Source organism: Salvelinus alpinus, chromosome 26, assembly GCF_045679555.1.
Source record: "Salvelinus alpinus chromosome 26, SLU_Salpinus.1, whole genome shotgun sequence".
NCBI classification, from domain to species: Eukaryota; Metazoa; Chordata; class Actinopteri; order Salmoniformes; family Salmonidae; genus Salvelinus; species Salvelinus alpinus.
Window position 1 is genome coordinate 36,890,882 of NC_092111.1, and position 25,352 is coordinate 36,916,233.

Below are 25,352 nucleotides of genomic sequence, written 5' to 3' on the forward strand. Positions count from 1 at the left end.
AGCAGTCATCTCTTTGTACTGGGATAAAAGAGAGAGGAGCAGTCATCTCTTTATACTGGGATAAAGGAGAGAGGGGAGCAGTCATCTCTTTATACTGGGATAAAAGAGAGAGGAGCAGTCATCTCCTTATACTGGGATAAAAGAGAGAGGAGCAGTCATCTTTGTACTGGGATAAAAGAGAGAGGAGCAGTCATCTCTTTATACTGGGATAAAAGAGAGGGGAGCAGTCATCTCTTTGTACTGGGATAAAAGAGAGGGAGCAGTCATCTCTTTATACTGGGATAAAAGAGAGAGGGGAGCAGTCATCTCTTTATACTGGGATAAAAGAGAGAGGAGCAGTCATCTCTTTATACTGGGATAAAAGAGAGAGGGAGCAGCCATCTCTTTATCCTGGGATAAAAGAGAGAGGAGCAGTCATCTCTTTGTACTGGGATAAAGGAGCGAGGAGCAGTCATCTCTTTATACTGGGATAAAAGAGAGAGGGAGCAGTCATCTCCTTATACTGGGATAAAAGAGAGGGGGGAGCAGTCATCTTTGTACTGGGATAAAAGAGAGAGGAGAGCAGTCATCTTTGTACTGGGATAAAGGAGAGAGGGAGCAGTCATCTCTTTATACTGGGATAAAAGAGAGAGGAGCAGTCATCTCTTTATACTGGGATAAAGGAGAGAGGGGAGCAGTCATCTCTTTATACTGGGATAAAAGAGAGAGGAGCAGTCATCTCCTTATACTGGGATAAAAGAGAGAGGGAGCAGTCATCTCTCTATACTGGGATAAAAGAGAGAGGAGCAGTCATCTCTTTATACTGGGATAAAAGAGAGAGGGAGCAGTCATCTCTTTATACTGGGATAAAAGAGAGAGGAGCAGTCATCTTTATACTGGGATAAAAGAGAGGGGAGCAGTCATCTTTATACTGGGATAAAAGAGAGAGGAGAGCAGTCATCTCTTTATACTGGGATAAAAGAGAGAGGGAGCAGTCATCTCTTTATACTGGGATAAAAGAGAGGGGAGCAGTCATCTCTTTATACTGGGATAAAAGAGAGAGGGAGCAGTCATCTCTTTATACTGGGATAAAAGAAGAGAGGGAGCAGTCATCTCTTTATACTGGGATAAAAGAGAGAGGGAGCAGTCATCTCTTTATACTGGGATAAAAGAGAGAGGGAGCAGTCATCTCTTTATACTGGGATAAAGGAGAGAGGGGAGCAGTCATCTCTTTATACTGGGATAAAAGAGAGAGGGAGCAGTCATCTCTTTATACTGGGATAAAAGAGAGGGGAGCAGTCATCTCTTTATACTGGGATAAAAGAGAGAGGGAGCAGTCATCTCTTTATACTGGGATAAAAGAGAGGGAGCAGTCATCTCTTTATACTGGGATAAAAGAGAGAGGGAGCAGTCATCTCTTTATACTGGGATAAAAGAGAGAGGGAGCAGTCATCTCTTTATACTGGGATAAAAGAGAGAGGGAGCAGTCATCTCTTTATACTGGGATAAAAGAGAGAGGGAGCAGTCATCTCTTTGTACTGGGATAAAAGAGAGGGAGCAGTCATCTCTTTATACTGGGATAAAAGAGAGAGGGAGCAGTCATCTCTTTATACTGGGATAAAAGAGAGAGGAGCAGTCATCTCTTTATACTGGGATAAAAGAGAGAGGGAGCAGTCATCTCTTTATACTGGGATAAAAGAGAGAGGAGCAGTCATCTCTTTATACTGGGATAAAAGAGAGAGGGAGCAGTCATCTCTTTATACTGGGATAAAAGAGAGGGAGCAGTCATCTCTTTATACTGGGATAAAAGAGAGAGGGAGCAGTCATCTTTGTACTGGGATAAAAGAGAGGGGAGCAGTCATCTCTTTATACTGGGATAAAAGAGAGAGGGAGCAGTCATCTTTGTACTGGGATAAAAGAGAGGGGAGCAGTCATCTCTTTATACTGGGATAAAAGAGAGAGGGAGCAGTCATCTTTGTACTGGGATAAAAGAGAGAGGGAGCAGTCATCTCTTTATACTGGGATAAAAGAGAGAGGAGCAGTCATCTCTTTATACTGGGATAAAAGAGAGAGGGAGCAGTCATCTCTTTATACTGGGATAAAAGAGAGGGAGCAGTCATCTCTTTATACTGGGATAAAAGAGAGAGGGAGCAGTCATCTCTTTATACTGGGATAAAAGAGAGAGGGAGCAGTCATCTCTTTATACTGGGATAAAAGAGAGAGGGAGCAGTCATCTCTTTATACTGGGATAAAAGAGAGAGGGAGCAGTCATCTCTTTATACTGGGATAAAAGAGAGGGAGCAGTCATCTCTTTATACTGGGATAAAAGAGAGAGGGAGCAGTCATCTCTTTATACTGGGATAAAAGAGAGGGAGCAGTCATCTCTTTATACTGGGATAAAAGAGAGGGGGGAGCAGTCATCTCTTTATACTGGGATAAAAGAGAGAGGGGAGCAGTCATCTCTTTATACTGGGATAAAAGAGAGAGGAGCAGTCATCTCTTTATACTGGGATAAAAGAGAGAGGAGCAGTCATCTCTTTATACTGGGATAAAGGAGAGAGGGAGCAGTCATCTCTTTATACTGGGATAAAAGAGAGAGGGAGCAGTCATCTTTGTACTGGGATAAAAGAGAGGGGAGCAGTCATCTCTTTATACTGGGATAAAAGAGAGAGGGAGCAGTCATCTTTGTACTGGGATAAAAGAGAGAGGAGCAGTCATCTTTGTACTGGGATAAAAGAGAGAGGAGCAGTCATCTCTTTATACTGGGATAAAAGAGAGAGGGAGCAGTCATCTTTGTACTGGGATAAAAGAGAGAGGGAGCAGTCATCTCTTTGTACTGGGATAAAAGAGAGGGAGCAGTCATCTCTTTATACTGGGATAAAAGAGAGAGGGAGCAGTCATCTCTTTATACTGGGATAAAAGAGAGAGGGAGCAGTCATCTCTTTATACTGGGATAAAAGAGAGAGGAGCAGTCATCTCTTTATACTGGGATAAAAGAGAGGGGAGCAGTCATCTCTTTGTACTGGGATAAAAGAGAGAGGGAGCAGTCATCTCTTTATACTGGGATAAAAGAGAGAGGAGCAGTCATCTCTTTATACTGGGATAAAAGAGAGAGGGAGCAGTCATCTCTTTATACTGGGATAAAAGAGAGAGGGAGCAGTCATCTCTTTATACTGGGATAAAAGAGAGAGGGAGCAGTCATCTCTTTATACTGGGATAAAAGAGAGAGGGGAGCAGTCATCTCTTTATACTGGGATAAAAGAGAGAGGGAGCAGTCATCTCTTTATACTGGGATAAAAGAGAGAGGAGAGCAGTCATCTCTTTATACTGGGATAAAAGAGAGAGGAGCAGTCATCTCTTTATACTGGGATAAAAGAGAGGGGAGCAGTCATCTTTGTACTGGGATAAAAGAGAGAGGAGCAGTCATCTCTTTGTACTGGGATAAAAGAGAGAGGAGCAGTCATCTCTTTATACTGGGATAAAAGAGAGAGGGAGCAGTCATCTTTGTACTGGGATAAAAGAGAGAGGAGCAGTCATCTTTGTACTGGGATAAAAGAGAGAGGAGCAGTCATCTCCTTATACTGGGATAAAAGAGAGGGGAGCAGTCATCTTTGTACTGGGATAAAAGAGAGAGGAGCAGTCATCTTTGTACTGGGATAAAAGAGAGAGGAGCAGTCATCTCTTTATACTGGGATAAAAGAGAGAGGGAGCAGTCATCTCTTTATACTGGGATAAAAGAGAGAGGAGCAGTCATCTCTTTATACTGGGATAAAAGAGAGAGGAGCAGTCAGTACTGGGATAAAAGAGAGAGGAGCAGTCATCTCTTTACACTGTTTTCATATGGTCTAGGACTACTGCAGTTTTATGGTGTTACTGTACCAGAGAGAGCACCCTGCAGAACTAACTCATGGCAGAGAGAGCACCCCGCAGAACTAACTCATGGCAGAGAGAGCACCCTGCAGAACTAACTCATGGCAGAGAGAGCACCCTGCAGAACTAACTCATGGCAGAGAGAGCACCCTGCAGAACTAACTCATGGCAGAGAGAGCACCCCGCAGAACTAACTCATGGCAGAGAGAGCACCCCGCAGAACTAACTCATGGCAGAGAGAGCACCCTGCAGAACTAACTCATGGCAGAGAGAGCACCCCGCAGAACTAACTCATGGCAGAGAGAGCACCCTGCAGAACTAACTCATGGCAGAGAGAGCACCCTGTAGAACTAACTCATGGCAGAGAGAGCACCCTGCAGAACTAACTCATGGCAGAGAGAGCACCCTGCAGAACTAACTCATGGCAGAGAGAGCACCCTGCAGAACTAACTCATGGCAGAGAGAGAACCCCGCAGAACTAACTCAAGGCAGAGAGAGCACCCTGCAGAACTAACTCAAGGCTCACACACTTCCAACTGGCTCTGCACTCTGAATAAAATGTCAGATTAGAAAGAAAACAAGTTCAGTCGCTGTCGCTGAGCCATGTGTGAGACGAAGAGAGAGAGAGAGTTTTGCTGTCTGGCTCACAGTACAAAGCCTTTCAGACTCAATGACTCCGATTAATCTTTTACCAGCCAGCGCAACCAATATATCACTGAAAAGACACATGTAGAAGGATGTGTTCAACCCATCTGTCGCTGAAAACAATGATGCCAGCCAACATATTTAGTCTGTGTGTGTGTGTGTGTGTGTGTGTGTGTGTGTGTGTGTGTGTGTGTGTGTGTGTGTGTGTGTGTGTGTGTGTGTGTGTGTGTGTGTGTGTGTGTGTGTGTGTGTGTGTGTGTGTGTGTGTGTGCGCTGTTCAGTCAATTCTCTTTATTATTCTCTATATATCTTTGAGGCATTCCCTCTAAACTGTTTCTATACCCAGGTCACGTTCGTGTGTATTTCAACCCCCAGTCATAATAATGATGAACCACTGACGTGGCTCATTCAGGGTCAGTCATCTCCCCAACAGGAGACTCTTTGTAGTACAGTAGTTATTACTATAACAGAACAGTCTGGACATTGTATAAATTAGCTGAAACTGAATTAAACAAAGCTATTGTCTTTGGGTGGGTAGACTCAATAGAGTTAGATCATCCAACAGAAAGGCCGTGGTTTGTATTTCGGACATATTCTTTTTTTAAATTAAAAAAATATATATTTTCGTAGAAAGGAATGTCATAATGTCTGTACTCGGTGACACAACAGCTGGAGTACAAATAATGTATTTGCAGCTGTCATGCCGGGTCCTCAGAGAGCTGTAGAGTGAGGAAGTATGTCCGGAAGAACGGCCATTGTGTCAGTGTAGTGGTGATTCTCGGGATGTATGGACTAGAATATAAACCTCTCGAGAGACATTAGCTGGGGAAGTCAAGCTGGTTTCCACTGCTCTGACGATAAACAGACATGAAACAGACATGAAGTATGATGGAGTTGTGTGTGTTTTGTGTTCCGTCCATTTGTCCTTGAACTTGTGAAGCCTCAACCCTCTTCAGGCTGATGCAGTCTAGCTCATGGGAAAGGATATGGCTGAATTTTCCCATTCCAAATGCTCTGCTGCTATGACATTTTGTAGGGGCTAATCAACCAAGTTTCAGTTGCTTGATAATAAACAAAATAGACAAATAAGGTGGATAAAACAGGAGTTGTTCTTTCACCAGCTCTTCTTTCTTGTTTGCTTGCCATGGTGTTTTAACAGGGGCTCAGAATGGTAAATAAAGTCTGAGGCTTTTCATTTTAATGGCACGTAAATCCCACTCACTGCTGAGATGGTTAATGGACCAGATGCAAATAGCTTGTGGCTTCCAGTACATTTACTTCAGTACCTGGAAAACAAAACATCAACTGTTGGATGGGATTCCTTTCATGGGCAATGTTTGACCCCCCCCCCCCGTTCCATATCAAGACACCCCCGTGTGTGCAAATGCATTTCCAAGAAATGAAGTCGGCTTCATTAGGAGCACCAGGTTGTGCGTCTCAAATTACACCCTATTCCCTACATAGTGCACTACTTTAGACCACAGCCCTATGGGCCCTGATTCAAAATGGGTGCACTATATAGGAAATAGGGTTTCCATTTGGGACGCAGCCTGTTCCTGGGTTCAGTCACCACTTTGACATGGAGCCTGTAAGGCTGTGGCGTCAGTCGTGTCTGCTCGGTGGGAGCTGTTGAACCCTTCTCCCCCAGGGCCGTCACTTCACTCCCACTTTAAAAACCCACCGTCTGTTTCTCAGCTGCACATCACTGACCCCACAACCCACCACCTCCTCCTCCTCCTCCTCCACCTCCACCTTCTCCTCCACCTCCTCCTCCACCTTCTCCTCCACCTCCTCCTCCTCCACCTCCTCCTCCACCTTCTCCTCCACCTCCTCCTCCACCGCCTCCTCCTCGCTCCACACTTTTTGACATTCTGAAAGCAGTTCAAGGGTATTCTTTGCCCCGAAAAGAGGGAAAATATTATAAACAAAACGACTTCCAAGAGAAACATTTGTGTCTGCCTTTAGTCTCTGTCAATGCCATGTTCCTGACATTGTTTCGGTGATACCTCAACTCTTGATACATTCTGGCAGTCATGTAATTCCTGCGGTGAACTACTTTGAACTACTATAAAGGGAATATGGTGCCATTTGTAACGTTGCCAATATGGATCCTAATGGACCCTATCTGCCTTTCCTGTTCCATAGGAAAAGCTACAGATCCAACCCCTTCTCCGTTTCCCAGACTGTTCCCGGTCCCTTTGTTAATTGGGTACATGTATTTGACATGGTCAAATACCTGATAAATATCAGTGATTTATTGCTACTTGTCAAAACAACAGTGTTTTTGGTGCTTGTGCAGTTTATAAGGAGCTTGTTTAAAAAAAAAAATAATACAAGTAATATGATTATTGTGGCAGATGTTTGTGTCTATAGCACATGTTATGTTTAAGTTTTCAATTTATCCCAAACTGTTTCTGCATATTGGTTTTTGACCTGGGGTCACATATTCTAGCAGCTCCCTACAGACTTGTAGGATGGTGTTGTGATTGTCTCAGTACAGTAGAGCTGTCAGGTGTTTTCCACCCCATCCTTCCCATTCGCCATATGAGATGTCAATCACCTGATTAGAACACGGAAGAACATGAATGTTTCCCAGGGTAGTTCAGGGGCCTTGGAGGTCGTAGCAGGATTCAGTAAAGCTGAGCTGTGGAAGTACGCCACCAACAGAATGTGTCAGTTCAGTGTGCAATATGGATGATGTATTTGGTTTTTACAAGACATGAACAATATGTAAGACGTGGGTAACGTGCCATCTATGTATCATGTTGAGTGTGTAATGTACACGGTCTATTTTTGTATACAGCAGTAATGTGTGTCTAAGACAACTTTCCACACAGGGACATTACAGTTCATCCTGTCCTATCCATAGTGTTAAGTGTTTGCCTTAGTTACTTTAAGGTACAACAGTACTGTAAGGGTCCTGTGTGTAGCTGGTGTAGAGAGTCAGGTGCAGGACAGCAAATATGAGTAATCAACGTACTTTTACTCAAAACGACAAAAGTACAAAGCAACATCACGAGCCCACCACGACGGACCGAAAATAAAACAAACAATCACTCACAAATACAACATGGGGAACAGAGGGTTAAATAATAAACAAGTCATTGATTGAGTGGAGCCAGGTGTGATAAGACAAAGGCAGAACAAATGGAAAATGAAAAGTGGATCGGCGGTGGCTAGAAAGCCGGTGACGTCGACCGCCGAACGCCGCCCGAACAAGGAGAGGGACCGACTTCGGCGGAAGTCGTGATAAGTGCCCTCTCCAGCAACCCTTTGAAACACCATCCGGCAGCTCAGAACCATTCATATTATTTAGTGGCTCTTTCTCAATGCCAAACTGCCATAGGGGCTTTTCTTACAATAAGGAGAGGAGAGAAAAGCACACGCTGACCATTTTCACCAGAGGAGCTACGACATAAAAGAGGAAACCATATCATTACTGTTTTACTTTGGTATTGGTCATAACTCTTCCATGAAAGATGATACTCAGCCTCTTCTCATTCTCCGTGGATACAAGTGTGTTCCTTAGCATAGATCTCTTTCAACACTTCTAGAATCTACATTTCTAGTTTCTACTTTTTCCATGGGAATGACTCTCACAAAATTTCAATTCAAGGGGCTTTATTGTCATGGGAAACATATGTTTACATTGCCAAAGCAAGTGAAATAGACAATAAAAAATGTACAGTAAACATTACACTCAAAAGTTACAAAATAATAAAGATATTGCAAATGTCATTATGTAGATACACAGTGTTGTAATGATGTGAAAATAGTTCAAGTACAGAAGGGAAAATAAATTAACTAAATATAGGTTGTATTTACAATGGTGTTTGTTCTTCACTGGTTGCCCTTTTCTTGTGGCAACAGGTCACAAATCTTGCTGCTGTGATGGCACACTGTGGTATTTCATCTAGTAGATATGGGAGTTTATCAAAATTGTATTTGTTTTCAAATTCCTTGTGGGTCTGTAATCTGAGGGAAATATGTGTCTCTAATATGGTCATACATTTGCAGGAGGTTAGGAAGTGCAGCTCAGTTTCCAACTCATTTTGTGGGCAGTGTGCACATAACCTGTCTTCTCTTGAGAACCAGGTCTGCCTTCGGCGGCCTTTCTCAATAGCAAGGCTATGCTCACTGAGTCTGTACATAGTCAAAGCTTTCCTTAAGTTTTGGTCAGTCACAGTGGTCAGGTATTCTGCCACTGTGTACTCTCTGTTTAGGGCCAAATAGCATTCTAGTTTGCTCTATTTTTTGTTAATTCTTTCCAATGTGTCAAGTAATTATCTTTTTGTTTTCTCATGATTTGGTTGGGTCTAATTGTGTTGCTGTCCTGCTTGCTTTCGGGGCTCTTCTCCAGGTTTTTTTCTCTGTAGGTGATGGCTTTGTTATGGAAGGTATGGGACTTGCTTTCTTTGAGGTGGTTATAGAATTTAATAGAATTGAACTTTTCTGGATTTTGATCATTATCAGTATTGGCCTAATAATGCACTGCATGCATTATTTGGTGTTTTACGTTGTACACAGAGGATATTTTAGCAAAACTCTGCATGCAGAGTCTTAATTTGGTGTTTGTCCCATTTTGTAAATCCTTGGATGGTGAGCAGACCACAGACCTCACAACCATAAAGGGCAATGTGTTCTATAACTGATTCAAGTATTTAATATATATATATATATATATATATATATTTCACTTTTATTTAACCAGGTAGGCCAGTTGAGAACATGTTCTCATTTACAACTGCAACCTGGCCAAGATAAAGCAAAGCAGTGCGACAAAAACAACAACACAGAGTTACACATAAACAAACGTACATTCAAATAACACAATAAAATCTGTGTACAGTGTGTGGAAATGTAGAAGAGTAGGGAGGTAGGCAATAAATAGGCCATAGAAGCGAAATAATTACATTTAGCCAGATCCTCATTGGTATGTCAAATGTTATGTTCCTTTTGATGGCATAGAAGGCCCTTCTTGCGTTGTCTCTCAGATCGTTCAAAGCTTAGTGGAAGTTACCTGTGGTGCTGATGTTTAGGCCAAGGTATGTATAGTTTTTTTGTGTGCTCTAGGGCAACGGTGTCTAGATGGAATTTTGTATTTGTGGTCCTGGCGACTGGACCTTTTTTGGAACCCCATTTTTTTTGTCTTACCGAGATTCACTGTCAGGGCCCAGGTCTGACAGAATCTGTGCAGAAGATCTAGGTGCTGTTGTATTCCCTCCTTGGTTGGTGACAGAAGCACCAGATCATCAACAAACAGTAGACATTTGACTTCAGATTCTAGTAGGGTGAGGCCGGGTGCTGCAGACTGTTCTGGTGCCCTCACCAATTCGTTTATATACAGTGGGGAGAACAAGTATTTGATACACTGCCGATTTTGCAGGTTTTCCTACTTACAAAGCATGTAGAGGTCTGTCATTTTTATCATAGGTACACTTCAACTGTGAGAGACGGAATCTAAAACAAAAATCCAGAAAATCACATTGTATGATTTTTAAGTAATTAATTTGCATTTTATTGCATGACATAAGTATTTGATACATCAGAAAAGCAGAACTTAATATTTGGTACAGAAACCTTAGTTTGTAATTACAGAGATCATACGTTTCCTGTAGTTCTTGACCAGGTTTGCACACACTGCAGCAGGGATTTTGGCCCACTCCTCCATACAGACCTTCTCCAGATCCTTCAGGTTTCGGGGCTGTCGCTGGGCAATACGGACTTTCGGCTCCCTCCAAAGATTTTCTATTGGGTTCAGGTCTGGAGACTGGCTAGGCCACTCCAGGACCTTGAGATGCTTCTTACGGAGCCACTCCTTAGTTGCCCTGGCTGTGTGTTTCGGGTCGTTGTCATGCTGGAAGACCCAGCCACGACCCATCTTCAATGCTCTTACTGAGGGAAGGAGGTTGTTGGTCAAGATCTCGCGATACATGGCCCCGTCCATCCTCCCCTCAATACGGTGCAGTCGTCCTGTCCCCTTTGCAGAAAAGCATCCCCAAAGAATGATGTTTCCACCTCCATGCTTCACGGTTGGGATGGTGTTCTTGGGGTTGTACTCATCCTTCTATTCCTCCAAACACGGCGAGTGGAGTTTAGAGCAAAAAGCTCTATTTTTGTCTCATCAGACCACATGACCTTCTCCCATTCCTCCTCTGGATCATCCAGATGGTCATTGGCAAACTTCAGACGGGCCTGGACATGCGCTGGCTTGAGCAGGGGGACCTTGCGTGCGCTGCAGGATTTTAATCCATGACGGCGTAGTGTGTTACTAATGGTTTTCTTTGAGACTGTGGTCCCAGCTCTCTTCAGGTCATTGACCAGGTCCTGCCGTGTAGTTCTGGGCTGATCCCTCACATTCCTCATGATCATTGATGCCCCACGAGGTGAGATCTTGCATGGAGCCCCAGACCGAGGGTGATTGACCGTCATCTTGAACTTCTTCCATTTTCTAATAATTGCGCCAACAGTTGTTGCCTTCTCTCCAAGCTGCTTGCCTATTGTCCTGTAGCCCATCCCAGCCTTGTGCAGGTCTACAATTTTATCCCTGATGTCCTTACACAGCTCTCTGGTCTTGGCCATTGTGGAGAGGTTGGAGTCTGTTTGATTGAGTGTGTGGACAGGTGTCTTTTATACAGGTAACGAGTTCAAACAGGTGCAGTTAATACAGGTAATGAGTGGAGAACAGGAGGGCTTCTTAAAGAAAAACTAACAGGTCTGTGAGAGCCGGAATTCTTACTGGTAACGAGTTCAAACAGGTGCAGTTAAATACTTAGGTCATGCAGTGGAGAATGCAGGATTAATTACTTAAAAATCATACAATGTGATTTTCTGAGATTTTTGTTTAGATTCCTTCTCTCACAGTTGAAGTGTACCTGTGATAAAAATTACAGACCTCTACATGCTTTGTCAGCAATAAAATGCAAATTAATTACTTAAAAATCATACAATGTGATTTTCTGGATTTTTGTTTTAGATTCCTTCTCTCACAGTTGAAGTGTACCTATGATAAAAATTACAGACCTCTACATGCTTTGTAAGTAGGAAAACCTGCAAAATCGTCAGTGTATCAAATACTTGTTCTCCCCACTGTATATGTTGAAGAGGGTGGGTCTTAAGCTGCTTCCCTGTCTCACCCCATGGTCCTGTGGAAAGAAATGTGTGTGTTTTTTGCCAATTTTAACCGCACACTTGTTGTTTGTGTACATGGATTTTATAATGTGGTATGTTTTTCCCCCAACACCACTTTCCGTCAATTTGTATAGCAGGCCCTCGTGCCAATTTGCCTTTGTGTTGGTTTGTATGTTTGTCAATTAGAGTGGCAGGGCGAATACATGGTCTGTCGTATGGTAATTTGGTAAAAAGCCAATTTGACATTTGCTCAGTACATTGTTTTCACTGAGGAAATGTACGAGTCTGCTGTTAATGATAATGCAGAGGATTTTCCCAAGGTTGCTGTTGACGCATATCCCTCTCTCTCTCTCTCTCTCTCTCTCTCTCTCTCTCTCTCTCTCTCTCTCTCTCTCTCTCTCTCTCTCTCTCTCTCTCTCTCTCTCTCTCTCTCTCTCTCTCTCTCTCTCTCTCTCTCTCTCTCTCTCTCTCGCATCATTTGTTTTCATGTTCTCAGGGTTCCTGTTAATCACAGATCCAAATGGCTTTCTTTTTGATAACAAAACAAACATTACTAGATTGTGTGACAGTTCAATCCCATTAAAACCTCTATTCTCTATCTTCATCTCTAATCAGAGAGCAATAAAAGTTAATAGGCCTTCATTTCCCCTGTATCTGCTCTGTCTATCTCTATTTCTCTCTACTTCTCTACTTCTCTCTCTCTCTCTCCCCCCTCTAACTAATTTCCCCTGTATCTGCTGGCTCTCTCTCTCTCTCTCTCTCTCTCTCTCTCTCTCTCTCTCTCTCTCTCTCTCTCTCTCTCTCTCTCTCTCTCTCTCTCTCTCTCTCTCCTTCCCTCTCTTGCTCTCCCTCTCTCTCTCTCCATCCCTCTCTCCCCCCCTCTCTAACTCATTTCCCCTGTATCTGCTGGCTCTCCTTCTCTCTCCTTCCTTCTCTCTCGCTCTCTCTCTCTCTCTCGCTGTCTCTCTCTTTCTCTCTCCTTCCCTCTCTCTCCTTCCTTCTCTCTCTCAATTTTCAATTCAATTAAATTTGCTTTATTGGCATGACGTAACAATGTACATTTTGCCAAAGCTTACTTTGGATATTTACAATATGAAAAATTATGAGAATCAAAATTGTCAACGGGACAACAGTAACAACAATAACCAAGTGTCAAAATAACCATAGATTCAACAATAACAATAAGCATACAGTAGAGTACATGTGCAGGTTGATTGGTCTGTCAGACACTGTCCCTCAACTTATGGCAGGCAGCAATGTAGTGCGCTGCCAACCCACAGCTCTCTGCGTCCTCCCTCGACAGGACGGGTAGCTTACTCTCATCAGAGAGGTCTTTGAAACCTTGAATAAGGGTTTCAAATTTGGGGAAATGACACTCTAATTCTCTTTCTCTCTCTTTCTGTTTCTCTTTCTCTCTCCTTCCCTCTCTCTCCTTCCTTCTCTCTCCTTCCCTCTCTCTTTCTCTTTCTCTCTCTCCTTCCCTCTCTCTCCTTCCCTCTCTCTCCTTCCTTCTCTCTCCTTCCCTCTCTCAATTCAATTCAATTCAATTTGCTTTATTGGCATGACGTAACAATGTACATATTGCCAAAGCTTATTTTGGATATTTACAATATAAAAATGAGAATCAAAATTGTCAACGGGACAACAGTAACAACAATAACCAAGTGTCAAAATAACCATAGATTCAACAATAACAATAAGCATACAGTAGAGTGCATGTGCAGGTTGATTGGTCTGTCAGACACTGTCCCTCAACTTATGGCAGGCAGCAATGTAGTGCGCTGCCAACCCACAGCTCTCTGCGTCCTCCCCCAACAGGACGGGTAGCCTACTCTCATCAGAAAGGTCATTGAAACCTCAAATTTGGGGAAATTACACTCTCTAATTGTTTTATATTTTTGACATTTTGTCAGGAAATGCAGCTCCGTCTCAGGTTCTGCTGTTGTGCAGTGGTTGCACAGCCTTTCCTCTACAGGGAGCCAGGTTTTCCTGTGTCTACCCTTCTCAATGGCAAGGCTGTGCTCACTGAGCCTGTACTTTGTCAAGGTTTTTCTAAGGTTTTGATCAGTAACCATGGTCAAATATTTAGCCACAGTGTACTGTCGATTTAGGGCCAGATAGCACTGCATTTTGCTTTGTGTTTGTGCTTGTGTTTCCCAATAAGCAATGTAGTTTTGTTTTGACTGTGTTGTAATTTGGTTTATACTGATTGATTGGATGTTCTGGTCCTGAGGCTTCAGTGTGTTAGTATAACAGGTTTGTGAACTCAGCCCCAGGACCAGCTGGATGAGGGGACTCTTTTCTTTGCTCAGCTCTTGGCATTGCAGGGCTTGGTAGTGATATGAGAGGGGGTCACTGTATTTTAGATATTTCCCAAACTTAATTGCTATTTTTTGAGTTTTTATTATTAGTGGATATTTGCCTAATTCTGCCCTGCATGCATTGTTTGTAGTTTTCCTCTGGACATGTAGGATAATCTTACAGAACTCTGCATGCAGGGTTTCAATGGGGTGTTTGTCCCATTTGATGAAATCTTGTTTTGCAAGTGGACCCCACAACTCGCTGCCATAAAGTGCAATTGGTTCAATGACATATTCAATTAGTTTTAGCAAAATTTTAATAGGTATTTCAATTTGAATTAGCTTTTTAATGGCGTAGAATGCCCTGCGTGCTTTCTCTCTCAGTTCATTCACTGCCTCATTAAGGTGTCCAGTTGAGCTTATTTTTAAACCTAAGTAATTGTAGTGTGTGCAGTACTCTATATAGTTTGTACCAATTGAGAACTTTGGTCTAATTCCCTGAGATCTGGATCTTCTCTTGAAAATCAGTAGTATCAGTAGTATTTTTGGGGTTTACTGCCAGGGCCCAGGTCTGGCAGTACTGCTCTAGCAGGTCCAGGCTCTGCTGTAGGCCATGTGCTGTGGGTGACAGCAGGCATAGGTCATCTGCGAAGAGTAGGCATTTAACCTCTGAATTGTGGAGACTAACACCAGGGGCTGAGGATTTTTCTAGAATTTTTCTAGAATAGTGGCCAATTCGTTGATGTAAATATTGAAGAGTGCAGGGCTCAGATTACAACCCTGACGAAGGCCCCGCCCCTGGTTAAAGAATTCTGTTCTTTTCTTGCCAATTTTAATGCTGCACGTATTGCCAGTATACATTGATTTAATTATGTCATATGTTTTACCCCCTACACCACTTTCCATAACTTTGTAGAACAGTCCTGTATGCCAAATAGAATCAAATGCTTTTTGGAAGTCGATAAAGCATGTGTATATTTTGGTATTATTTTGGTGGACATGTTTATCTATCAGGGTGTGTAGGGTGTAAATATGATCAGTTGTGCGATGTTTTGGTATGAATCCAATTTGGCTTTTACTCAAGACATTGTGCTTATTAAGGAAGTTTAGAACTCTTACATTTATAATACTACAGAAACCTTCCCCAGGTTACTGTTCACACAAATGCCTCTGGAATTGTTAGGGTCAAATTTGTCTCCGTTTTTAAAGATTGGGGTTATGAGTCCTTGATTCCAGATGTCAGGGAAATAACCTACACTCAGGATCAAATTAAACAGTTTTAATAGAGCCAATTGAAATTTTGCACTAGTGAGTTTGAGCATCTCATTTAGGATGCCATCAGGTCCGCATGCTTTTTTAAATTTGAGAGCCTGAAGTTTCTTATAGCGCTCCTGGTCAGTAATTGGGTAGTCCAATGGATTTTGATTGTCCCTTATAGCTTTTTCTAATCCATTCAACACTCATGTCAATTCTCTTCAATTCTCATGAATTTGGCATTGTTCTGCGTTTGTGTCTCTCTCTCTCTCTTTCACCCTCTTTCTCTCTCTCTCTTTCACCCTCGTTCTCTATCTCTCTTTCACCCTCTTTCTCTATCTCTCTTTCACCCTCTTTCTTTCTCTCTCTCTCTCTCTGTCTTTCTCTCTCTCCCTCTTTCTCTCTCTTTCTCTCTCTCTCTCTCTCCCTCTTTCTCTTTCTCTCTCTTTCTCCCTCTTTCTCTCTTTCTCTCTCTCCCTCTTTCTCTCTCCCTCTTTCTCTCTCTCTCTCCCTCTTTCTCTCCCTCGTTCTCTCTCTCCCTCTTTCTCTCTAACTCCCATCTCCTAAAACTCAGTTTACCCGTTTATCTGTGGATTAATTGTCAGAGTAGAGGATATTGTGCATTTCAGCAAGCTAGCTAGCTAAATTGCCATAAATGTTTGTTTATCGACCTGTCCTCAAATTAATATAATTGGTTCAGAGTTCGTTTTGATATTTCAACCTAGTTGTTCTGATTGCTTCTGGTGTGGGGGGACAAAATCAACATGTCACTCCCCCCTCCTTCCCTCTCTCTTTCCCCTCTGTCCCTCTCTCTCTCGCCCCCCTCTCCTTTACTCTCTACTCCCTCCGCCCTCACATGTTCACAGTGCTGTTCTTATTCCTCTCCTTCTCTCAGCTAACACCCCTTCACTGTGGTTGTGATGTTTGACTTCAGGAGGTGAATCAGGGATAAGACAACATGAGTGACCGTTTTGACTGTGGCGAGTGCAAGGAGTCCCTGTACGGACGCAAATACATTCAGGTGGAGGACGTTCCCCACTGCATTCCCTGCTATGACCGCCTGTATGCCAACACATGTCAGAAGTGCAAGGAGCTCATCGCACACAACGCACGGGTAAGCATATACAAGGGCCTGTGTGTGTGTGTGTGTGTGTGTGTGTGTGTGTGTGTGTGTGTGTGTGTGTGTGTGTGTGTGTGTGTGTGTGTGTGTGTGTGTGTGTGTGTGTGTGTGTGTGTGTGTGTGTGTGTGTGTGTGTGTGTGTTTACTTGTGGCTAGTGGGTGTTTTCTGTTTTCTGTCTACACTTCTGTCTATGTGCGGTCTCCTCTGAGATTTTCACTTGTGTGTGTGTTTGTCCTTGCCCTTGTGGTTATCTAAAGTGGATTCTAAAGAGCAGATGGAGTTTTTGGAAAACATAACTTTCCTGCTCTTTGTCGAATACCAAGACGTCTGCAAATCCCCTTTGAGTTCCTCCAGCCAGACATTAAGGCCTTTTAGTTAGAGTCAAATGAAAACACAGAGCTGGAGGGAACACCCTTAGGCGCCACGGGTGACTCCTGAGTTATAGATTCCCTTTGGAGGGGCTCGCAGTAAATCAAGGCTCTGTTAGCTTTGGCCCTCATCCTCCTCCACACAAAACTCACAGCACTCATCCTTCTCTGTCCCATTGCCTGTAGTGGTTCTGTAAAAACCTACGCGTGTGTTAGATCTAATAATTTTTATATATAGTTTTCACCCAGAACATAATGTGAGACATTAATCATGCAATGTGTGTTAACAGTGTTTGCTTGCACTACGGTTGACCTGGAATTAAAGTGGTGGTCATGGGCACTGTTTCAATATTTACTCAAATGGTTTATATTGAAGTTAGAGTTATGCCGTAAAACCTCCTTGTTAACAGATCTGATCTAGCTCCTTGTTAACAGATCTAATCTAGCTCCTTGTTAACAGATCTAATCTAGCTCCTTCTTAATCTAGCTCCTTGTTAACAGATCTGATCTAGCTCCTTCTTAATCTAGCTCCTTGTTAACAGATCTGATCTAGCTCCTTGTTAACAGATCTGATCTAGCTCCTTGTTAACAGATCTGATCTAGCTCCTTGTTAACAGATCTGATCCAGCTCCTTGTTAACAGATCTGATCTAGCTCCTTGTTAACAGATCTGATCTAGATCTAATCTAGCTCCTTGTTAACAGATCTGATCTAGCTCCTTGTTAACAGATCGAATCTAGCTCCTTGTTAGCAGATCTGATCCAGCTCCTTGTTAACAGATCTGATCTAGCTCCTTGTTAACAGATCTGATCTAGATCTAATCTAGCTCCTTGTTAACAGATCTGATCTAGCTCCTTGTTAACAGATCTAATCTAGCTCCTTGTTAGCAGATCTAATCTAGCTCCTTGTTAACAGATCTAATCTAGCTCCTTGTTAGCAGATCTAATCTAGCTCCTTGTTAACATATCTGATCTAGCTCCTTGTTAACAGATCTAATCTAACTCCTTGTTAGCAGATCTAATCTAGCTCCTTGTTAACAGATCTGATCTAGCTCCTTGTTAACAGATCTAATCTAGCTCCTTGTTAGTCTAGCTCCTTGCTAACAGATCTGATCTAGCTCCTTGTTAACAGATCTGATCTAGCTCCTTGTTAACAAATCTGATCTAGCTCCTTGTTAACAGATCTGATCTAGCTCCTTGTTAATCTAGCTCCTTGTTAACAGATCTGATCTAGCTCCTTGTTAGTCTAGCTCCTTGCTAACAGATCTGATCTAGCTCCTTGTTAACAGATCTGATCTAGCTCCTTGTTAACAAATCTGATCTAGCTCCTTGTTAACAGATCTGATCTAGCTCCTTGTTAACAGATCTGATCTAGCTCCTTGTTAATCTAGCTCCTTGTTAACAGATCTGATCTAGCTCCTTGTTAACAGATCTAATCTAGCTCCTTGTTAACAGATCTAATCTAGCTCCTTGTTAACAGATCTAATCTAGCTCCTTGTTAACAGATCTGATCTAGCTCCTTGTTAACAGATCTGATCTAGCTCCTTGTTAACAGATCTGATCTAGCTCCTTGTTAACAGATCTGATCTAGCTCCTTGTTAACAGATCTGATCTAGCTCCTTGTTAACAGATCTGATCTAGCTCCTTGTTAGCAGATCTAATCTAGCTCCTTTTTAATCTAGCTCCTTGTTAATTGATCTAATCTAGCTCCTTGTCAGATTAACATAAATTATGAATGTGAATCAGAGGAGGCTGGTGTGCAGAGATATAGAAGGACGGGCTCATTTTAATGGAATGGAAAGGTATGGACCACATCAAAATGGTTACCATGTGTTTGATACCTTTCAATTCATTCCATTCCAGCTATTAGAATGAGCCCGACCTCCTATATCTCTGCCCACCAGCCACAACTGATGTGAATGGTCTTTCAATCCCAATTTTACGGATTATAATGCTGTGTTCATGACCAAGTAGGAAGGTGTTAATTACCAGTTGTAAAGTCACAAATACCAGTTGGATGCATTCACATGCTTTGAACTCATTGAGAAATGCTGATTGGCTAATGGCCAACAAGCTGCATCAACCATAAACTAAAAGTACAGCTATCATGCTTGTAAACAAATTATAGTATTTGTTTACAGTGTTAAAAAAAAAACGAATGAATGTTTGCTTTTTTTTATAAATAATGTGTTTTGTTGTTGCATTTAACTGCCGAAAATGTTACTGCTGAGTTTCCCATCAGTAATTACCAGTAATTACCTTTCTCCCTCTCCAGGAGCTGTTCTACGAGGACAGCCACTACCACGAACACTGTTTCAGTTGTTTCCGCTGTGACCGCTCGCTGGCGGACGAGCCCTTCACCAGCCAGGAGGAGGCGCTGCTGTGCAACGACTGCTACCGCAATGAGTTCTCGTCCAAGTGTGTGGCCTGCGACAAGACCGTCATGCCAGGTACCCACACCTGCTACTGCTTCCCTTGAGTAGCAGAAACATCGAAACTCCCCAAAAACTTGCGGGGATACATGACAAACACCCTTTCGCCCTACTGAGCTGAGCCGAGCTGTACTGCGCTGCTCTGGTTACCTATCCATCATAGTTGCCGTGGCATAAAAAATGGCCTGCTTTGGCCTCAGTTACTCAACTGCTGTTCTCACACCTATCACTGACAGGCGTTTAACCACTGTCATGACTATTGAGTAAGCAGCTCTGTCTCAGTCAACGTCACGCAACTATAGACATAGGAGTTTTCACAAGCAGTCGCGGAAGGCATAGCCGTATGGGACTGGTCAGAAGTGGTGCCCTACATAGGGAATAGGGTGCCATTTGGGACTCAGTCTAATGTATTTTTGTGGTTGAGCTGGGTGTGACACAGCTTAGATGTGAGTGTGATTGTCTGCTCACTTGACTGAAAGTACCTCTCAGTTGACTTCTGGCCCAACGGTCTTTGTGACGGCATGGCAGCGTTACACCACCAGCAGGGGCTGGAAATGACACAGGATTCAATCTGGACAGGGCAGGTTGGGGGTTATTTCTCCACAGTTTCTGTGCAACTGAGCACTGAGTAGTCGTTTTGGCTCGTTTCTGTGGTCTAACGCAGTTAAACACTACACTGCCCCCTCGCCCCTCTTAAAAATGCAGCCAATTGCGATTGCACTGGCCGACCTCCCCCACGGGCGCATTTCAGTTCCCAAAGCTCGTAAAACAAAGGCAATGATTAAGAGATCTGATGTTCATTTTCATAGGCATGGCTCGCTGTTTATTTTGGCTACTTTTATTACCTACTTGGAGGAAGTGTTTATTTGTGGGAGACGCTTAAAGTCAGAAGGTTGAATATAGTATGAATAATATTACTGGATGTTTGGATGGTGTTACAGCAAGTCAGACTGGATGGTGTTACAGCAAATCAGACTGGATGGTGTTACAGCAAGTCAGACTGGATGGTGTTACAGCAAATCAGACTGGATGGTGTTACAGCAAGTCAGACTGGATGGTGTTACAGCAAATCAGACTGGATGGTGTTACAGCAAGTCAGACTGGATGGTGTTACAGCAAATCAGACTGGATGGTGTTACAGCAAGTCAGACTGGATGGTGTTACAGCAAGTCAGACTGGATGGTGTTACAGCAAGTCAGACTGGATGGTGTTACAGCAAGTCAGACTGGATGGTGTTACAGCAAGTCAGACTGGATGGTGTTACAGCAAGTCAGACTGGATGGTGTTACAGCAAGTCAGACTGGATGGTGTTACAGCAAGTCAGACTGGATGGTGTTACAGCAAGTCAGACTGGATGGTGTTACAGCAAATCAGACTGGATGGTGTTATAGCAAGTCAGACTGGATGGTGTTACAGCAAGTCTGACGGGATGGTGTTACAGCAAGTCAGGACTGGATGGTGTTACAGCAAATCAGACTGGATGGTGTTACAGCAAATCAGACTGGATGGTGTTATAGCAAGTCAGACGGGATGGTGTTACAGCAAGTCAGACTGGATGGTGTTACAGCAAGTCAGACTGGATGGTGTTACAAGCAAGTCAGACTGGATGGTGTTACAGCAAGTCAGACTGGATGGTGTTACAGCAAGTCAGACTGGATGGTGTTACAGCAAGTCAGACTGGATGGTGTTACAGCAAGTCAGACTGGATGGTGTTACAGCAAGTCAGACTGGATGGTGTTACAGCAAGTCAGACTGGATGGTGTTACAGCAAGTTAGGGATGGATGGTGTTACAGCAAGTTAGGGATGGATGGTGTTACAGCAAGTTAGGGATGGATGGTGTTACAGCAAGTTAGGGATGGATGGTGTTACAGCAAGTTAGGGATGGATGGATGGATGGTGTTACAGCAAGTCAGACTGGATGGTGTTACAGCAAGTCAGGGATGGATGGTGTTACAGCAAGTCAGGGATGGATGGTGTTACAGCAAGTCAGGGATGGATGGTGTTACAGCAAGTTAGGGATGGATGGTGTTACAGCAAGTTAGGGATGGATGGTGTTACAGCAAGTTAGGGATGGATGGTGTTACAGCAAGTTAGGGATGGATGGTGTTACAGCAAGTTAGGGATGGATGGTGTTACAGCAAGTTAGGGATGGATGGTGTTACAGTAAGTTAGGGATGGATGGATGGATGGATGGTGTTACAGCAAGTTAGGGATGGATGGTGTTACAGCAAGTTAGGGATGGATGGTGTTACAGCAAGTTAGGGATGGATGGTGTTACAGCAAGTTAGGGATGGATGGTGTTACAGCAAGTTAGGGATGGATGGTGTTACAGCAAGTTAGGGATGGATGGATGGATGGTGTTACAGCAAGTTAGGGATGGATGGATGGTGTTACAGCAAGTTAGGGATGGATGGTGTTACAGCAAGTTAGGGATGGATGGTGTTACAGCAAGTTAGGGATGGATGGCTTTATGTTATCAGAGATGACTGGGAGGTATATTGTGTCTGTGTACAAACAGGTTCAGGTTTTACTGAATTATCTGGTTTGGTTAAAAAAAATGATTACCTTTATTTAACCTTGATTTTGTCAGATAGTCATACTGAGAACATAGTATATGAGCCCTGAATTACAAAAAAATACAAAAAATACACGTCATAATATAAATCCAAAATGCAAGCAGAAAGAAAACTACGGACATAAAAAACAAATCCATTTATCAGTAGTAAGGTCAGAACCAGCTATAGCAGTAGGTGTCAGAACTAGGAGATTACGCATACTGAGGTTTGACATTGTAACCCGGAACTCAAGTGGCTGACATGGCACACAAACCTGTAGTTGTGATGACTACACAGGTGATGACTCTTGCAGACAGTGTGAATTATACCAAACCTGTCTGTGTCTCAATCTCTGTCTCAATCTCAATCTGTCTCAATCTCAGTCTCTGTCTCTGTCTCAGTCTCTGTCTCAGTCTCAATCTCTGTGTCTGTCTCTGTCTCTCTATCTTTCCATCTCTCTCTCTCCGTCTCTCCCCTCCCCCTCTCTCTCTCCCCTTCTCTTTCTCCCTCTGGCAGGCTCAAAGAAGTTGGAGTATGGGGGTTCTGCTTGGCACGAGGACTGCTTTGTGTGCCATGGCTGTGAGAAGCCCATCGGTGGCCAGTCCTTCATCCCCGACAAAGACGACTACTACTGTGTACCCTGCTACGAGGGCAGGTTTACCCCGCGATGCAGCCGCTGCAAAAAGGTGAACCAGGGTCTCCTCGAATCAACATTATCCTCTCCCTGTCACTGTTATTGACGTTCTCACGGTAGTAGATCGGTTTCTTGTGAAACCACTTTGTCAGATCAAGTCGGTAAGGTTGATGGGTATGTATCCTGCGTATGTATCCTGCGTAGGCGCTGGCGACAGGGGGCGTCAGCTACAAAGATGAGACGTGGCACAAGGAGTGTTTGGTGTGCACGGGCTGTAAGAGCCCACTGGCGGGCCAGCCCTTCACCTCCCAGGGAGACACGCCCTACTGCGTCAAGTGCTTCAGCAGCCTCTACGCACAGAAGTGTGCCTCCTGTAACTCGCCCATCACAGGTCATGTCTTCTCCATTTCACTAGATAATATGGGTTGATTTGAAACACTCAAACGACACCCTATTCCCTAAATACTGCACTTACACCGTGGCACTAAGTACCAGCCTAGGCAAAGACGTCCTGCATGCCAGAGCACAGACATACTGGAAATATACAGGTAGAGCCTGTGGCTGTTTAGAATGCCAGTGTTACAATTGAACACAGATGTTCAGGACTGGTATTGCAGCCAACCACAGAATTACCTACATGACTTAATGTTCAGAATGTCATTTCTTACTGCACACCTGTCAATCCAGGTGAGAGTCAAAGTTCTCTATGTAGACATAGGCTACGTCCCACATGGCATCCTATTCCCTTTTTAGTGCACTACTTTTGACCAGGGCCCATAGGACGCTGGTCAAAAGTAGTGCACTATATTGGAAATAGGGTGCCATTTGGGACATACTCATATGCTACTATACATGCTAAGTGTTTTTTTCCCTCCAGGGTTTGGCGAGGGGAAATACGTTTCTTTCCAGGATCGGCAGTGGCACCAGCCCTGCTTCAAGTGCTCCCACTGCTCTGTTTCTCTGGTTGGGTCCGGCTTCTTCCCTGACCGGGACCAGATCCTTTGCGGAGACTGCAACAACGACCAAGAAGACCAATGAGAATCGCTGTCTCTCTCCTTCAACTGTGCCTGACCAATCACAAATGTACAGTTATAGCTATCCTGTTTGTAACACACAGCGGTGACATGACCACCATGACCACCTATCGTACAGTTAAGAGAGCCTCTAAACCTCAACCTATATTTAATACTACATCACCCTAAATACATACAGTACCAGTCAAACGTTTGGACACACCTACTCATTCAAGGGTTTTTCTTTATTTTTACTATTTTATACATTGTAGAATAATAGTGAAGACATCAAAACTGAAATAACACATATGGAATTAACAAATCAAAATATTTCATATTTGAGATTCTTCAAAGTAGCCACCCTTTACCTTGATGACAGCATTGTACACTCTTGGCATTCTCTCAACCAGCTTCAAGAGGTAGTCACCTGGAATGCATATCAATTAACAGGTGTGCCTTGTTAAAGTTAATTTGTGGAACTTCTTTCCTTAATGCATTTGAGCCAATCAGTTGTGTTGTGACAAGGTGTTTTGTGTTCCACAAATGAACTTTGTGGAACACATATTTGTGTTCCACAAAGTAACTTTAACAAGGCACACCTGTTAATTGATATGCATTCCAGATGACTACCTATTGAAGCTGGTTGAGAGAATGCCAGGAGTGTGCAAAGCTGTCATCAAGGCAAAGTGTGGCTACTTTGAAGAATCTCAAATATATAAAATATATTTAGATTTGTTTAACACTTTTTTGTTTACTACATGATTCCATGTGTTATTTCATAGTTTTGATGTCTTCACTATTACTCTACAAAGTAGAAAATAATAAAAAATAAAGAAAAACCCTTGAATGAGTAGGTGTGTCCAAACTTTTGACTGGTACTGTATATATCTTAAAATATATAATACACATTTTTTCAGTGTTGCATGTACGTCTATGTTGTTAAACTGATTTTCAAACATAAAAAGCACATTGAAATATATTTATAATGTAAACACTTATTTTTTACCCCAAATATTTTTTACCCCTTTTTCTTCCCAATTTCGTGGTATCCAAGTGGTAGTTACAGTCTTGTCTCAACGCTGCAAAGACGAAGGTCGAGAGCCGTGCGTCCTCCGAAACACAACCTAACCAAGCCGCACTGCTTCTTGACACAATGCCCACAACCCAGAAGCCAGCCGCACCAATGTGTCGGAGGAAACACTGTACACCTGGGGACTGTGTCAGCGTGCAATGCGCCCGGCCCGCCACAGGAGGCGCTATATCACTTCTAAGAACACATGAACTATTCGTATCCCAAAGGAGCTTACATATTGATGCAGCTGACCTGAGCTCTGCTGAAATATGGCATTAATGACTCACACACAGTCTGAACTAAATAGTGTCTTAACAGCTGTATTTTATTGCAGCTATATCAAAAAGTATCAAACAGTATTCAAATGTAATAAGGGCTCAGCTTGTCAATTATAATTGTTTGTATTCTTTTATAACTTTCTTTCCTCTGTTTGCTGTAACCAGTAATATTACAACTCTAAACCAATCCAGTATGTACTGTAATAATAACACCATTGGGTCAGAAAAGTTGGGCCAAAATAAAGACTTTATAAGGCTTCTTTGAGGTGTGTTGTCTTCCAATGAGAACAGCCTTTGGACTACTGCGTACATAACACATGAATACTTTCCTTACTTAACCCCTGGTGTGAACAGATTTGATCATTTTTACAATGGTCATGCCAGGGTGGCGGTGCCAATGTGATGCCAATGTGATGCCAGGGTGGCGGTGCCAATGTGATGCCAGGGTGGCGGTGCCAATGTGATGCCAGGGGGGCGGTGCCAATGTGATGCCAGGGGGGCGGTGCCAATGTGATGCCAGGGTGGCGGTGCCAATGTGATGCCAGGGTGGCGGTGCCAATGTGATGCCAGGCCAGGGTGGTGTCCAGTGCCCACTCCCTGGCATCCAGTGAAGGTTCAGGCAGACCAACATAAAGGCGTTGTAGCAGAGGACAAAGGCAAACTGTCCCAGAAGGCTGACTGAATCTTTATTTAGTCTGGAA

At 43.2% G+C, this 25,352-nt stretch overlaps 1 protein-coding gene across 2 annotated transcripts in view; it reads left to right on the plus strand.

The window, feature by feature from the left end:
- The window catches only part of LOC139555255 (four and a half LIM domains protein 3-like), a 39,533-nt gene extending 14,622 nt beyond the window's left edge, over positions 1 to 24,911 (plus strand). The window contains exons 2-6 of one of the 2 annotated variants that reach the window (XM_071368904.1): positions 16,114 to 16,293; positions 18,942 to 19,116; positions 22,171 to 22,340; positions 22,493 to 22,679; positions 23,166 to 24,911. In XM_071368904.1, the coding sequence (XP_071225005.1) occupies positions 16,138 to 16,293; positions 18,942 to 19,116; positions 22,171 to 22,340; positions 22,493 to 22,679; positions 23,166 to 23,326 (849 nt within the window). In that variant the 5' untranslated portion in view covers positions 16,114 to 16,137 and the 3' untranslated portion in view covers positions 23,327 to 24,911. The remainder of the gene's footprint in view (positions 1 to 16,113; positions 16,294 to 18,941; positions 19,117 to 22,170; positions 22,341 to 22,492; positions 22,680 to 23,165) is intronic. The other variant, XM_071368905.1, reaches the window with a different exon arrangement.
- The last annotated feature ends 441 nt before the right edge of the window (positions 24,912 to 25,352 follow it).